At 36.6% G+C, this 13,957-nt stretch overlaps 1 protein-coding gene across 1 annotated transcript; it reads right to left on the reverse strand.

The window, feature by feature from the left end:
* Positions 1-529: 529 nt before the first annotated feature.
* On the reverse strand, positions 530-11,992 carry LOC308410262 (nectin-4-like). Its single transcript, XM_080903503.1, has 7 exons — positions 11,846-11,992; positions 10,222-10,563; positions 9,802-10,104; positions 8,382-8,475; positions 3,935-4,089; positions 3,475-3,571; positions 530-2,632 (listed from the first exon to the last, which is right to left on the reverse strand). The coding sequence occupies exons 1-7, from the start codon at positions 11,919-11,921 to the stop codon at positions 2,617-2,619; spliced, it is 1,083 nt and encodes a 360-aa protein (XP_080759629.1). The 5' UTR covers positions 11,922-11,992; the 3' UTR covers positions 530-2,616.
* Between the last annotated feature and the right edge of the window lie 1,965 nt (positions 11,993-13,957).

Raw genomic sequence — 13,957 nt, forward strand, 5'->3', positions numbered from 1 at the left:
TGGACAGAAAGGCCCACAAACAAACAGCACCTGAAAGCCGCTGCAGTAAAGGCCTGGCAGGGCATTAAAAAAATTGGAAACTCAGGTTGTGATGTCCATGAGTTAAAGGCTTCAAGCTGTCATTGCCAGCAAAGGGTTTTCAACCAAGTATTAGTAATGAACATTTCATTTTCAGTTATTTAATTTGTCCAATTACTTTTTAGCCCCTGAAATGAAGGAATAAAATGCTTTAGTTCCTCACATTTTATGCAATCTTTCTGTTCAACCCACTGAATTAAAACTGAAAGTCTGCAATTTCAATGCATCTGAGGTGTGTTATTTAACATTCATTATGTGTTAATGTACAGAACCAAATTAAAAAACAAACAAACCTGTGCCTCTGTCCAGATATTTATGGACGTAATTGTACTACACACCATGATGAAATATGACAAGTTTTCAACTAACAGATCTTTGGAAATCACCTTATCGTTGCAAAAAAAGAAGAAAAAAAGAATGAGAAAAACATTTTAAAAACGTATATGTATGCAGGTTTATTTAACTTTTAAGACAAGTAAAAAAACAAATCAATTTACAATGCAGACCAAAGACCATGTTTTAGTTATTTAATCTTTTACGCAAAGCTGCCACATTTGAGACACCAGAGTATGTTATACTATCACTACCATATACCAAAGTGGTTCTCAGAAATTTTCTGCTATGCCCCGTCTTACAAAGTTGATCCCAGGAAGTCATTAACAATCAGTAAGGTGCAAGTCCTGTAGTTAAAGGGCAACATTAACACATAACCAGACTGTTGGCTGTTTATTGACATTCACAAAAGTAACAAGTAACAAACAAAGAATCAAAAAAAAATATATCAGTTTATTTTAATTTCACCTCAGTTTGTCCCCAGGTAATCCATGCTTTTATAACAGTGTCTTTGTGAAGCCACCAGTAAGTAATACCTCATAATTTTAATGTGTAAAGATATGATGCCAAAGGGAAGAGATTTTTACTGGGTTTCACTTTTTTGACAGGTTTTAAAGAGCCAAATGTGCCTTGGCTGTTTTGTTGCATGCTAAATTCAGGCTTCAGGATAGGTTAAGGCTTTTCATATAGCTGTGATGGCTAAGGTTGTGGAAAGGTCAAATGTAACAAATAACCATTAGTGTAAAAATAAAAAATGCTGTCTACACTTCAGTAACAAGAGAAAAATAGCTCAAGGTGTACAGTTAAAATACATATACAAGTGCATCGAATGCTAAGAAGGATTAAGATAGCTAAATATGTTTTAGTAAAAAAATATGGAGGTACAAAAAATACTTACTTCTAAATACTTATTTACTTACAAAATCTAAACACTGATTTAGCAACAATGACTTGATTGGTCAGATACTGGTCAAAAGTCATGCTCCTCAGAAAAAAAATTTGGTATCTCTATCATTCACTGCAGTAAAAGTTCGTACCTAAAACAGATGTGCAAAAGTTCCACTAGGAAATCAACAGGTCTGTGAAAACAACATGAAATAAGGGAAACAAAACCTTTCCTTTCTAGCTAAACTCTCCCGGAAAATGTTCAGACTTAATGTTTCTTATAGATGGTTAAATGAAAAAATTTAAGCAGGATAAGACCTTTGATTTTAATTCAGTGTGCCCCAGAGCAGCTGTGGCTACAATGTAGCTTGCCATCACCAGTGTGTGAATGTGTGAATGACTGAATGTAGTGTAAAGCACTTTGGGGTCCTTAGGCATTAAGTAAAGCGCTATACAAATACAAGCCATTTACCATTTAATTAAAAAAAAACAAAACCCTAAAATAATAAATCTGGCAAAATGGAGGATCTTTTATCTGTATAAAAAAGTCCCTGATGAGTGATTGAGATTTCTTTTTTTTTTTTAAATAAAAAGGACAAAGGCAGGGCTGCATAGTTATAAAATTATATACTAATGATACTGGTTGAAATTACAGAGCAAGTGTTTGCACCCTCAGCTTTGGTTGCTCAGTAGTAATTATACACCAGACAGACAGATTACTGCATTCAAGGTGTTGTCTGGTGTGAGTGTTTGTACTGTCTGCGAGCTGTTTTGAACCCAATGTCTGCGTGGGCTTTCGTGGTGTACTGCTGATGAACAGGCTGTGTGTCTAAACTTGTGCTGGTACTGTACATTTTAAACCTAAAAATATACAATTAACATTGTTACCCTTCATGAAGGGTAGTAATAATAAGTAGATGGGGAAAAACAAAAACAGCTGTAACCACATTAATATAACTGCTATCAACAGCCAACTGCAGATGAAAGCACTTCAAACTGTTGGTGGAAACAGTATGGATCCCAAATACTGCTTAAGTTGTTCATGACAACAGGAACAGGCAGTAAAAGCCACATCCAAAATGCTGTGGCAGTGGGAGTGACATGCAAGGAGAGTGGGAGTCAGTTACCAATGTTTTGCGTGTATTTATGCAATTACTGCAATTTTAAAGTAAGACAAAAACATTTATAAACCTGAATCACAAAATAAAAGGGATTCGCGGGTAGGAAATGTTACCAAATACCTCCATCTATTCATCTGTATGTTTACCAGTTGACTGTGGAATGACACGTTGGTGGAGGCATCGGTCCAGATGTTGTCCCTTATTTGCTCCCACAGCTGTTAGAGGAAGCCGGGGCAGAACACTAATTTAAAATTGCGTTTAATTTCAACTGAACATGAAGAGACTTTCAGTTTATCTGCTAATGAATGTTTAATATTATAAAACTATTATAATTATAAACGTTTAATATCCTAGACAATAGTAATGGAAAAATTATTATTTTAACTTCTCAGCTGCTTTAAATTGTTTCCTCAAGAAAAGCATATTTAATAAAATGCCTTTTGCATAACTAAAACTATAAATATACCTCAGATAATAGAGTTTTACATTAAATTCAAGTAAAACTTGAATAAAAAAATAAAAATAATAATGTCATTTATATAGATCATCAACTAATAAACTACCTGTGGTATTGCAACATACTTTTTTAATAGAACGAATTATGAAATATGTTGCTTTAAGAAGTACTCAGCCCTTGATAATGCTGCAAACAGCTAGTTTGCAATGTGTCTTTCAATAGCAGCTTAGTTACAGCCTATTGTGGTATGTGGGCCATGTGTAAGCACATTGTGTGGGCCAGATCTGGGCCATACCAAGTTTGCTATGTGGGACACTTCTGTAAAAGCTTCTGAGGAAATTATCCAATTTGAGACCCTCAAAACGGATGTTTGATTTTGAATTGTGCAAAAAAATAAAAGAAAAAAAGAAAGAAAGACATTTATATTGTTTTCCAGCCCCTTGAATTAAACCTGAGTCTGGACTGTACCTGCATTTGATTTTTTACCCTTTTCTACTTACCAAAGATTACTAGACCCAGTTGTCCATTATGTCCATATACTGTTATATCAGAATGACTACATATTATACCACATATTAGCTATGTTATTGTTCAAAGTACCTTTTAAAACGTCCAGATTTATAAAAGTACCATGCTGCAGCCCCAACATTCAGGGAAAGCAAAACAAGAAATAATGCCCAGGCAACACGGCTTGTTCCTGCAGGGGCACAAGAAGAAACAATATCATGGGAAAGAAATTAAATATTGTTCTTTCTCACTTCCTTAACATTTAGTTTTATATTTCACATTCAAAACTTCCTTGTATTTTCAAGTTTTAACGTACAAAAATAAATTAGATGAACTTGATATGACCCTGAAAAAAGCTTTCACAAGCTAGGACACGCTCTGAGATTCTGTCAGTGAGGCAGAATAACATGTATTAATAACATGTGTTGCACTGGGTGAAGCATCCGACAACCATTCATCAACATGCAACATGACACAACATCCACAAAAGCTCAGATCTAAAAAACAGAAACAAAAGATAGATTTGAACAAACTGTAAAAGCTAAGACTTCACCTGATGTCACATGCACATAGAGCTGACCGTGTTTACTTCCATATGCGTTAGATGCTTCACACTGATAGAGTCCATTTAGATCAGACGTCAGGCTGAGCAGTTGTAGGTTTGCACCGTCTACTTTGACAGCAGACTCCAGCAAAGCCTGGCCAGATCTAGAAAAACACGAATGAGACTCAACATGAAATGTACAGAGAGAGCAGAAAACTGTTGTACCAAAAGTCGAATACATTTCAGTTATAAGCTCTTTGTTATAGATCTTTACTTGCTCACACTAAGATTTTGTATAAAAAAAATAAGAGTAAATGGCACTTTTCATGTTAATTTCTGCTTTTTTGAAGAAAATCTTGTGTGAGTAAGGTTTCATGCCACTGTATTTTGTGCATATCAGCAGAGCCCTGCTAAATCTGTTCAAACTACATCAGTCTACACATTTGTCTTCAATGATTGATGATTCAATGATTTGGGAGCATTGATTGAAGCATTCAATGTAATGCAGCTAAACAACATCAATTTCAGATATTAGATAATAAAAGATTCAGTTTCACCACATCTGATTCTCATTTATCTCACCTGATTAACACTAGCAGAATGAGCTTGCTCTCTCAAGTATTGAAAAAAAATATAGCCACTTAAGATTAAAAAAATATAACTTGAAAATATTTAAAGCACTGCATTGGCCAGGGATTCCTCACATTTATTGGATCATCAGTGAACTACAGAGAGAGAAGCCAAAGATCGCTGAGTGACACTGGTGCGGTTTAATATGAAAAGAGTTTATAAGTATGTGAAAAAAAATCATGTTATTTGTAATTCCACTTTTGTTTTATGAACATAGTGAATTTCTTACCTACAATTACATTTAAAAATGTCCCAACTTTAAGTATGAACATCATACATCACGAAAACAGCTTTCCCTGAAGACCAGGCATTTCTATAGTTCAGAAGCACCTGATAAAATTATTTGTTTAGTTGCTATTTTTTGGAAAGCATCATCCATATATCGACCGACACATCACCTATGGGTATGTGTATAAAAGTATAGTAAAAATGCAAGGCAGGGTGTCTGTACTGCTGTGATTGGCTGAAAAGCCAAGAAGACAAATGAATCATCAATGCTCACAGCTGATCTTCTTGAGAGCCTCTTTACCATCTGCCTTTCTACATCTAGTAGCAATAAAGGGCATGCTGAAGCAGTTTTCATTACTTTTGAAGAGTCTACCTAACAGATGCAGCAGGTAAATGTAATGCTTTAAGCATTTTGTGTTGCTGTGTTTATGTTTTGTTTTTAATGCAATTTTTGACTGTTTTGCTTTTCCATTACTTTAAGTGGGAACACAGAAGCTGGGAACAATTCTTGCCTTTGTCACTGGAGCTAATACTCTTCCACCAGTTAGCTTCTCTCCACAACTTACCATTTAGTTTTTTTTTTACCAACACCAATCCAGGAACCATGTGTAAACTACCTCATGAATCCTCATATCATGAACAAATTAAATGGTCTTGGGTTGCTTGGCTGCTATTACTTCAACAAAGAATTCTACACCCAACCCTAACATGAGATAATCATCTGTTGAATAAGATTTTTTTTCTTTTTTTTTTAAAATTAGGCGACTTTATGAATTTTACACTCTAGTTGTTGAAAACTTTTAGCAAGGTAACACGGTCGCAGTCTTGTTACCTTGCTAAACACCAATATAGCCCTGGTTTTGAATCCAAAAACTTGGACTTATAAAGATCTAACTAAACACAAAAACCTTTTAACTATTTGGAAGCAATATCTAAAAACAGTAAAAGGCTAATGTGTGTGTGTGTTAGTCCCCATAGGGAAATTGCTCCTCTGCATTTAACCCATTCACCCAGTGAAGCAGTGGGCAGCCACCAATGCAGCGCCCGGGGAGCAGTGTGTAGGGACGGTACCTTGCTCAGGGGTACCTCAGGGTAACCGTTCAGTGGAGTCGAACCCCCGACATTCCAATCATGGGGCCACCACTCCACCTACTGAACTATCCCTGCCTTAATGTAATTGTCTGGACATTGTAACAACAATTAAATAGAGCTCTTATGCAAAATTCTAGTTTATCCTCACATTTAGACTTTATGTGTTTAAAATCTCACTGTAGGGTTTGGTATAACCTTTGTATGCTTAGGTGAAGTGTGTGTGTGTGTGTGTGTGTGTGTGTGTGTGTGTGTGTGTGTGTGTGTGTGTGTGTGTGTGTGTGTGTGTGTGTGTGTGTCAGTATGACGTCGTAAGGAAAACTGCTTAGCTAGGTGCAATGATGTTTCATTATGTTATTTGCTAACTGTTTTGCTCAGAAGGATGAATCTCAGAGCCAGCGCCAGGGGCTTCCTGGGAAAAGATAGTGGGAGTAGCTTTTAGGTCTTCATCCACAGGCCGTGGGACCTAAAGATACAGAGAGTTGTGTGTGGAGGGGTAAAAGAGAAGCATCCGAAGGGCAGAGCAGGCATGACTGTGAACTGTGATGTTTGATGTGTGTGTTGGCTCTCCTGCCCAGAAATAAATAGCTCTTTCCGTGTTGCAGACTTTATTCCACTTTATTCCATTTTGCAAAATTCCACAACAATACTGACTCACTGTTGGTATATGTATTAAATAGCAATATTTAAGTCCATCTAATTTTCTTTGGACACATGGGCAGCATCTCTGTATTCCCATTCACACATGGAAAATCCAACATCCAATTAGAGTCATCATGTATGTGCTCTAGCGGTCAAGACAATGGCATTACTGAAGACACCAGTGTTACAGTATTAACCTGAAGTGACCTCCCTATAACTTCAAAGTAGTTCAGAGTTAAACCATCTAAAAGTTACATTATCAACCACATTATATATGTACTATACACAAATGAACTGGGTTTATATAGTTTATACAACGATATCAATTAAAGATGAAAGTGAGGCCACATAGGCAATTTATGGAAAAGCAGCACACTTGATGGTCTCTCAAATGTAATCCCTGTTCATACAAATAAAGGTGGATCAGTTACACGTATAACTGAAAGTCTTATCTTTTCTCTGGCTATTGGCTAAAAGATCAGAAAAATAAAATCTCAATAGCCGAATCTTGATAGCATCTGCAAGAGCTTGCCAAAAAAAACAGTACCTAAAATACTGGTATGAATGACGTTAATGTCAAAAGGTGATGTCGCTATCAATAAATCATCTCCTTGGGTTCCCCTCCAGTTGCTCTTCAGTTTCTGGGATAACACCAATGGGATAGAAGTATGCATGCAAAATAGCTGCAGGTTCAGGTAACTGTCTGTTCTTTTTTTTTCCTTTTTTTAAAATTTTCTTTATTTTTTGCTCAGACACATGAAAAATTAGAGGGAACATTGATCGTGGGACAGAAATAAAGTGAGTAAAAAAACTACCTAAATGCATTTAGAATATATTTAGAACTATAAATTAAATTATCTTAGCAATTATTGGTTTTTTTAATGTCATAATTCCAACCCTCCTCCTTTATCCAGGCTTGGTACCGGTGTTCTGACAAACCATTCTATTTTGGCAAAACGTCCTACTGTAAGTAGTTTATGCACATTTCTCCTGTGACAGAGTAATTCCAGCACAAATATAAGTAGGTATGACAGTTTGCCACTTAACTTTGCCCATCAGAGTATGCTTGTAGCTCATATTCATAAAGCCAGGATGGTTTGCACTTAATTTTACCCTTTAAGTATGCTTGTAGGTCACATTCACAAAGGTAGCATGGTTTGGCACGTAATTTTGCCCATCAGTCGCTAAGTTGGCAACACTGTTCATAAGGACAAAGACATGAGCTCACCGGTCCTCTGGCCAGGTCAGCTAACAATAACACAACTTTCCATGGTACCTTATCATTAAGAATCAGAAACTTTATTGTCATTGTCATGAGAACAACGAAATTAAGAATGGTCCCCGATCATTGCATCATCCCTAGCAATATCAAAATATAAATAAAACAATAAAATTCAATAAATAAAATAAGAAAAGAATGACCTCATAAACTTTTTAAAACAGCACCAGTTCTTTACTTTCTAAAAGGATTGCATTAATAGAAAAATGGCTCCTTTCTCTGTCATATGCGTGGGCATACATTTTCTAAATCCATGTTATGGATGTTATTTTCTTAACAAACTGAACATGAGGAACATTATGCTTCTGAGAGAAAGTGAGGTGGAGGATTTTTTTAGGGTATTAAATCACTGAGCAATTAAGTTTAACTGGCTGACCTTTTGATCAGATCGCAGATTATGTGCTTAAAGTACTCACACTGAGCTTTCATCTGATATCATAGTCTGCAGTTTATTTTGCAAAATTCACTGCCAGCACTACAAAAAGAGTTTTTACCCACATGTGTACATGTGCCTCTAAATATAAGTCTCTTTCTCTCTCAGCATTTAAATGAATATTTCAACCGAAACCATTACTAAAACTGCTTTACCTGATCCAGGTGAATTTTGCATTTGGGTTAGCTTCTGTCACACACTCAAACGAATCCTCTGAAATTGCTGAAATTTTCACTTCTGTAGGAGAAACTGCAAAAATCAAAGAAAAAACAAACAAAAAAAACTGTAAACCCCAAACTAAGGAAATACTAATCATGTCAAAATAATGTTTCATAAATGTTTGAACCCTGTCACGTCAGGCAAAACCACAAATCTTGGTTTTCATTCAGTTTCAAAGATTAATCCTTTCAAACACAGTCAAAGGTGTCACCGGCTCACGTACAGTCACTTTATACTAAAAACAACATATTAGGTTTCTTGATCTTTTGGGGAATTCCACCAGAAACAGAACACCACAGTTATATAACATCACTAAAAAAAAAGAGCACACAATACTTCAAAACAGCCTCATTTAATTTTACTTATAGTTTGACATATAAATTGCTTGTTTGATAATACCCATGTTTATATTATATATATATATAATGTTCTTCCTCTACCCCCCTGCAATTTTTGCACAAGTCGAGGAGCGTGTCAGGTTACATTTCACTGTTTTATACTTGTATAACTATGCATGTGACAAATAAAGAACCTTGAACCTAGGGGAACTGCACAGATTTTCTCACTGGAAAGAGAATGATGCTAATTGAACTCATCATCTAGCTTGAGAAGACAGCTTTTACTTAGTGACATGGTGTTTTGTCATGCAGGAACCAGTAGGACATAACCTCAGGCCACAAACTCTGCAGGACAGGCTGAATATCTGAAATAGTAGTTTATTGGTACTGAGAGGTGAAGGTCTGCAGAGAGAGCAACTAAAATTACGGAACAACTGACAAAAAGTGACATACATTATATTAATAATGTATCTAATAAGAATGCATGTATAGAACCACATTGCACACAAATATTCCAGTATTGTAGTACCAGTCACTGAGGAAACAGACTTGTGTCTGGACTCAAAGTCAATAGTTTCATCTCACTGGAATAACTACTGTGGTATGACTTCACTGTATTTTTTTGGTTACACGATTTCATCTTTTGCAATAGTGGTGTAACAACACCCTTTATACGAGTCTAAATGTCGCCACTTAGTCTTTCTGGTTTTTGAGGAAATCTCTCCGTCTGCTGTGACAACCTAAATTTAAGAGACTTAACACAGAGGCAAAGTCATGCCAGCAGGGATAAGGTTGCAACTGCAAATGCAACCCCCCCCGCTAAAACCTTCTCCTGAACAAAGACAGAAATATGAGAACGTTTATGTCTGTTTTTGTATAAAACAGGCTGAGATTGATCCTGGGTGTGTTGGTGTACTTTATTAATGATTTCATTAAACTGTTAAAATTCTTAAATGAACAGTGATTAAAAAAAAAAGAAGAGGAAAAATAATAAACTCCATGAACAGCTGATACTCACAGTAGACCTGTATGGTGAAGGCCAGGGTTTCTTCTGCAGACAGGGAGTCACCACTGATAACACACTGGATCTGGTGACCATTAATCTCTCTCGTAGGAACACCAAACAGAGAGCTGACTGTGGTAGTCGTACCGTTGTCATACTGGGTGGAGTTTGTTGTTGTCCTCACTTTGTCTCCCAAAGCACCAGTGAGCCACCTCACCTCTGCAGGAGGCTTCGATCCAGCAGCCGTGCAGGTAGCAAATAAAACCTCTTCTGTGCCCAAAGTGGGAAGATTGTCCATCACACTTGTGAAAGGAGGCACTAGGAGAGGTACAGCACACAAATAAGTTGACATGTAAGCATGACAGTAAAAGTAACTCTATCTACATCGGTTATACAAACACCTAGAATATCTTAAAACACATTTCATTTGTATACCGAGCAGGTTTAGAGGAATCTCAATCTTCTGATTTCCACTTGGAAACAGGGTGAAGATGCACGTGTAGCTGCCTTCATCCTTCAGGGCAACATTGGATAACTGGAGAGTTCCATTATTGTTGTTAAAATTCCCGACATATTTAAATCGATCATCACGTCCATTGACAAACTGTAGTCCATTTCTGGGTTGGATAGTAATAAAATTGTCATTATGAGGGTTTTTTCTAGTCTTCCTTTGCCAGGTAATCTGTGTCAGGTCATCATTGGTGTCAATGACATGACACGGTAAGATGGCCGTACCTCCTTGAACCGCTGTCACACTTCCACCAATCACCTTTAGAGCTGTAAAGAGCATGAAACACTAAGATCAAACCTCAGCTTAAAGATAAGAGACAAGAGAGGAGATGCTTTACACAGATTTAAAGTTACAGCTAAAGCAGTTAATTAAAAGTAGTCTAACATAAATGTAAATGCTGTAATTTGATTATTTTAATAAACCATATAACTTGGATGGATTCGATGCTGGCGTGACCACAGTGCACGTCTGATTTACACAGATTTAAAATTACAGCTCCAAGTCCATCTAGGATAAATTGTTCAAAACCCAAGCAAAAACTCTCAGAGCATAGTGTCTGATTTGGTTATTTGGCCTGTACAGAACCATTTGGAGCCATGGGTGTGGCTTCCTGGTTTTTACCTAAAATGGGACACTCAGCTACAATGCGTCCAGGCTTCATACAATAAAAACACATTTTTCCAAGTTCAATATAGAAGAACTAGAAACGTTGGTACGGCCACTTCCTTTAGCATCAGGATGAGATATTTGTCACTAGTGCGGACTTAATGGGTGTCAGGGTATTTCATACATTATTCCAAATCAAGCACCATGGTGACAACTCAAAACAGTCACTTTATTCAGTCTTGCAAAGTTGCCTGCCTCCAACAGCTCTTTTGTCTTGTACTAGCAAACAAAAGGAACAAAAGAAAAAACACTAGCAAAACAGTTTTAGTAACTGTAGGCCACAAAGCACAATATAATTACAATACAACAAACCACAGTACAGTAAAGACAATTAAAACTCAAAATACCATTTACCACACAAAATGTGACCGACATAAACACAACTGCACAATTACAAAACTCAGACAAATCAAAGTAAAAATAACCTGTTGGGTAATCGTTGGGTAATTGCTCCAAAATACACTCTGAAAATCTAAAGCATACGCAAGAATCCATGTGCTACCAACTACTACTGACTTGTTTTGCCTTATTAATCTAAAACCTTCCAGGTTCCTACCTATCTGTAAAGTCTGGCTTCAATTGAATTTATTCAGCTGAAGACAAACTTGTCTTATATAATCAGCATTCGCCGAAAAAATGTGAACAAAATATAAAAGTTTTTGAACTTTTCACTTTTTACTTTATAAAAAGCGTTACTGCTGTTTCGGTTTAAATTTAACTTTGTCATACCTGGTTTTTCATTTCTAGTCTGTTTTCCCTTCACTCACGTTATCTAGTCCCACATTTTTCGCTGTTAGATTTTTACAGCCTTCAGTTGTAACATCTGCCAGATTATCTCCCTTCAGCTGCAGCCTATCGAAGTATGGAAAACAAACTACGTACCGTCAGCTTCTCTGGCAAATAGAAGCGCAGATATTAGCAACAAACGACAAGTTATCAGGGGAAAATAGCGTTGCATGACTTCTCGCTGTAATTGCCAATGAAAAAACAGAAAAATCCACTCGCTCTGCTTACTGCGGTCAAGTGAGCCCTCACTTACGAAGTCACAGTCAAGCTAGCCGCCCCGCCAGCCGCACCTAAAATGTGGTTGCACTACTCTTACGCATATTACGGTACAGGTGCCGACTGGCTTAGAAACGAAGTGTTTTCTGTCCTGACACTATTTTACTTCACAATCCACTCCCAGTTTTGGTTTATCTCCACTTTCCCCCCTGTGATCCACAGCCCAAATTACTGTATGATTCAGAGAAAATTAACAATAAAATTTGCCCAATTTACTCTACTGTACTCTTAATATTCTCATCTTTGAGCTCAGATTACAGGAAAACTGTAAGAGGTGACACAGATATTTCACTGGATTCTGACTCTGGGTGACCCCCACTCTTCACACTGTCATCCACAGCCAAAATTACTGTACGGTTTTTGAGAAAATTGATAGTAAAATCTTCCCATTTTGCTTTACTGTACTCTACATATTGACATCTTTGAGCTCAGATTACAGGAAAACTATAAGAGGTGACACAGATATCTCACTGGATTATGACTCTGGGTGACCCCCACTCTGCACCCTGTGATCCACAGCCAAATATACTGTACTGTTTTTGAGAAAATTGATAGTCAATTTACCCAATTTACTCTACTGTACTTTTAATATTCTCATCTTTGAGCTCAGATTACAGGAAAACTGTAAGAGGTGACACAGATATTTCACTGGATTCTGACTCTGGGTGACCCCCACTCTTCACACTGTCATCCACAGCCAAATTTACTGTACGGTTTTTGAGAAAATTGATAGTAAAATCTTCCCATTTTGCTTTACTGTACTCTACATATTGACATCTTTGAGCTCAGATTACAGGAAAACTGTAAGAGGTGACGCAGATATTTCACTGGATTCTGACTCTAGGCTGTCTCCACTCTTCACCCTGTGATCCACAGCCAAATATACTGTACGGTTTCTGAGATTGCTGTGTTGACAGAGTATGATAAAGGCTAAGAAAATATACTGCCTAAAATAATATCAAATTTATACAACAAATTACAAAATTGCCACATCTGCTGTTATTGCCATGTGTTAGAGCATTATTTAGTCATAGAAAATACATATCATTGTAATATCATCAGTAAAAGAAATACTCCCACTATGTAAGACATGTTTTTAAATTCAGTTAATAAATATTGTATCAAGTCCATACAGATGTTTAAAGACATAATGCAAAGCATGTTTGTTTCTTATTGCTTACAAATGTGTTTGCCTTTAACATAATTTACATTTCATTTATACATTTTCACAGACGAAACAATAAAAGAGGTTTCCTGAACTGTTCTTGATGGCCCAAATTTTGAATCCTTTTGAGGGTGATGCATTATCCAAGAAAGTGGGAAATTTGTTCATTGATCTCTGACCCTAGCTGACTATGACGCCTCCTAATTCTGCTTCCAGCCTTGCTGATTAATTTGTTCTTCCTTTTGGCATCCCTGTCACTGATGCTGTCACCAGTTGTACACAGCATCTCTGTTTGTCCACCAGTCTAATCTGTAATTCAGGTGAACCCAGAATTACATGTATCTTAAGATAAGATAAGATAAGATAAGATAAGATAAGATAAGATAAGATAAGATAAGATAAGATAAGATAAGATAAGATAAGATAAGATAGAACTTTATTAATCCCTCGGGTGGGTTCCTCTGGGAAATTCGACTTCCAAAAAAAGCACAGCAACGACCGAAGTTACAGTTACAGAATTGTTATATATATATATACACACAAACACACACATATATAAATACAGAGACAAATATAAATAAAATATACAAAGGGGATAAATAGAATAAATAGGAATAAAAAATAAAAATACAAGTGAATTGCACATTTCAAGTATTGAGTCTATTGCACTGTTGACTATTTACAAAAAGTATTGCACAAGGTATTGTACAGTGAGGTGAAGAGGCACTACAGCTTAGTTGTTCCCCCCTCCTTTGTCCTCCTGTTTC

The sequence above is a fragment of the Rhamphochromis sp. 'chilingali' genome (genome assembly GCF_963969265.1).
Source record: "Rhamphochromis sp. 'chilingali' genome assembly, chromosome: 14".
NCBI lineage: Eukaryota > Metazoa > Chordata > Actinopteri > Cichliformes > Cichlidae > Rhamphochromis > Rhamphochromis sp. 'chilingali'.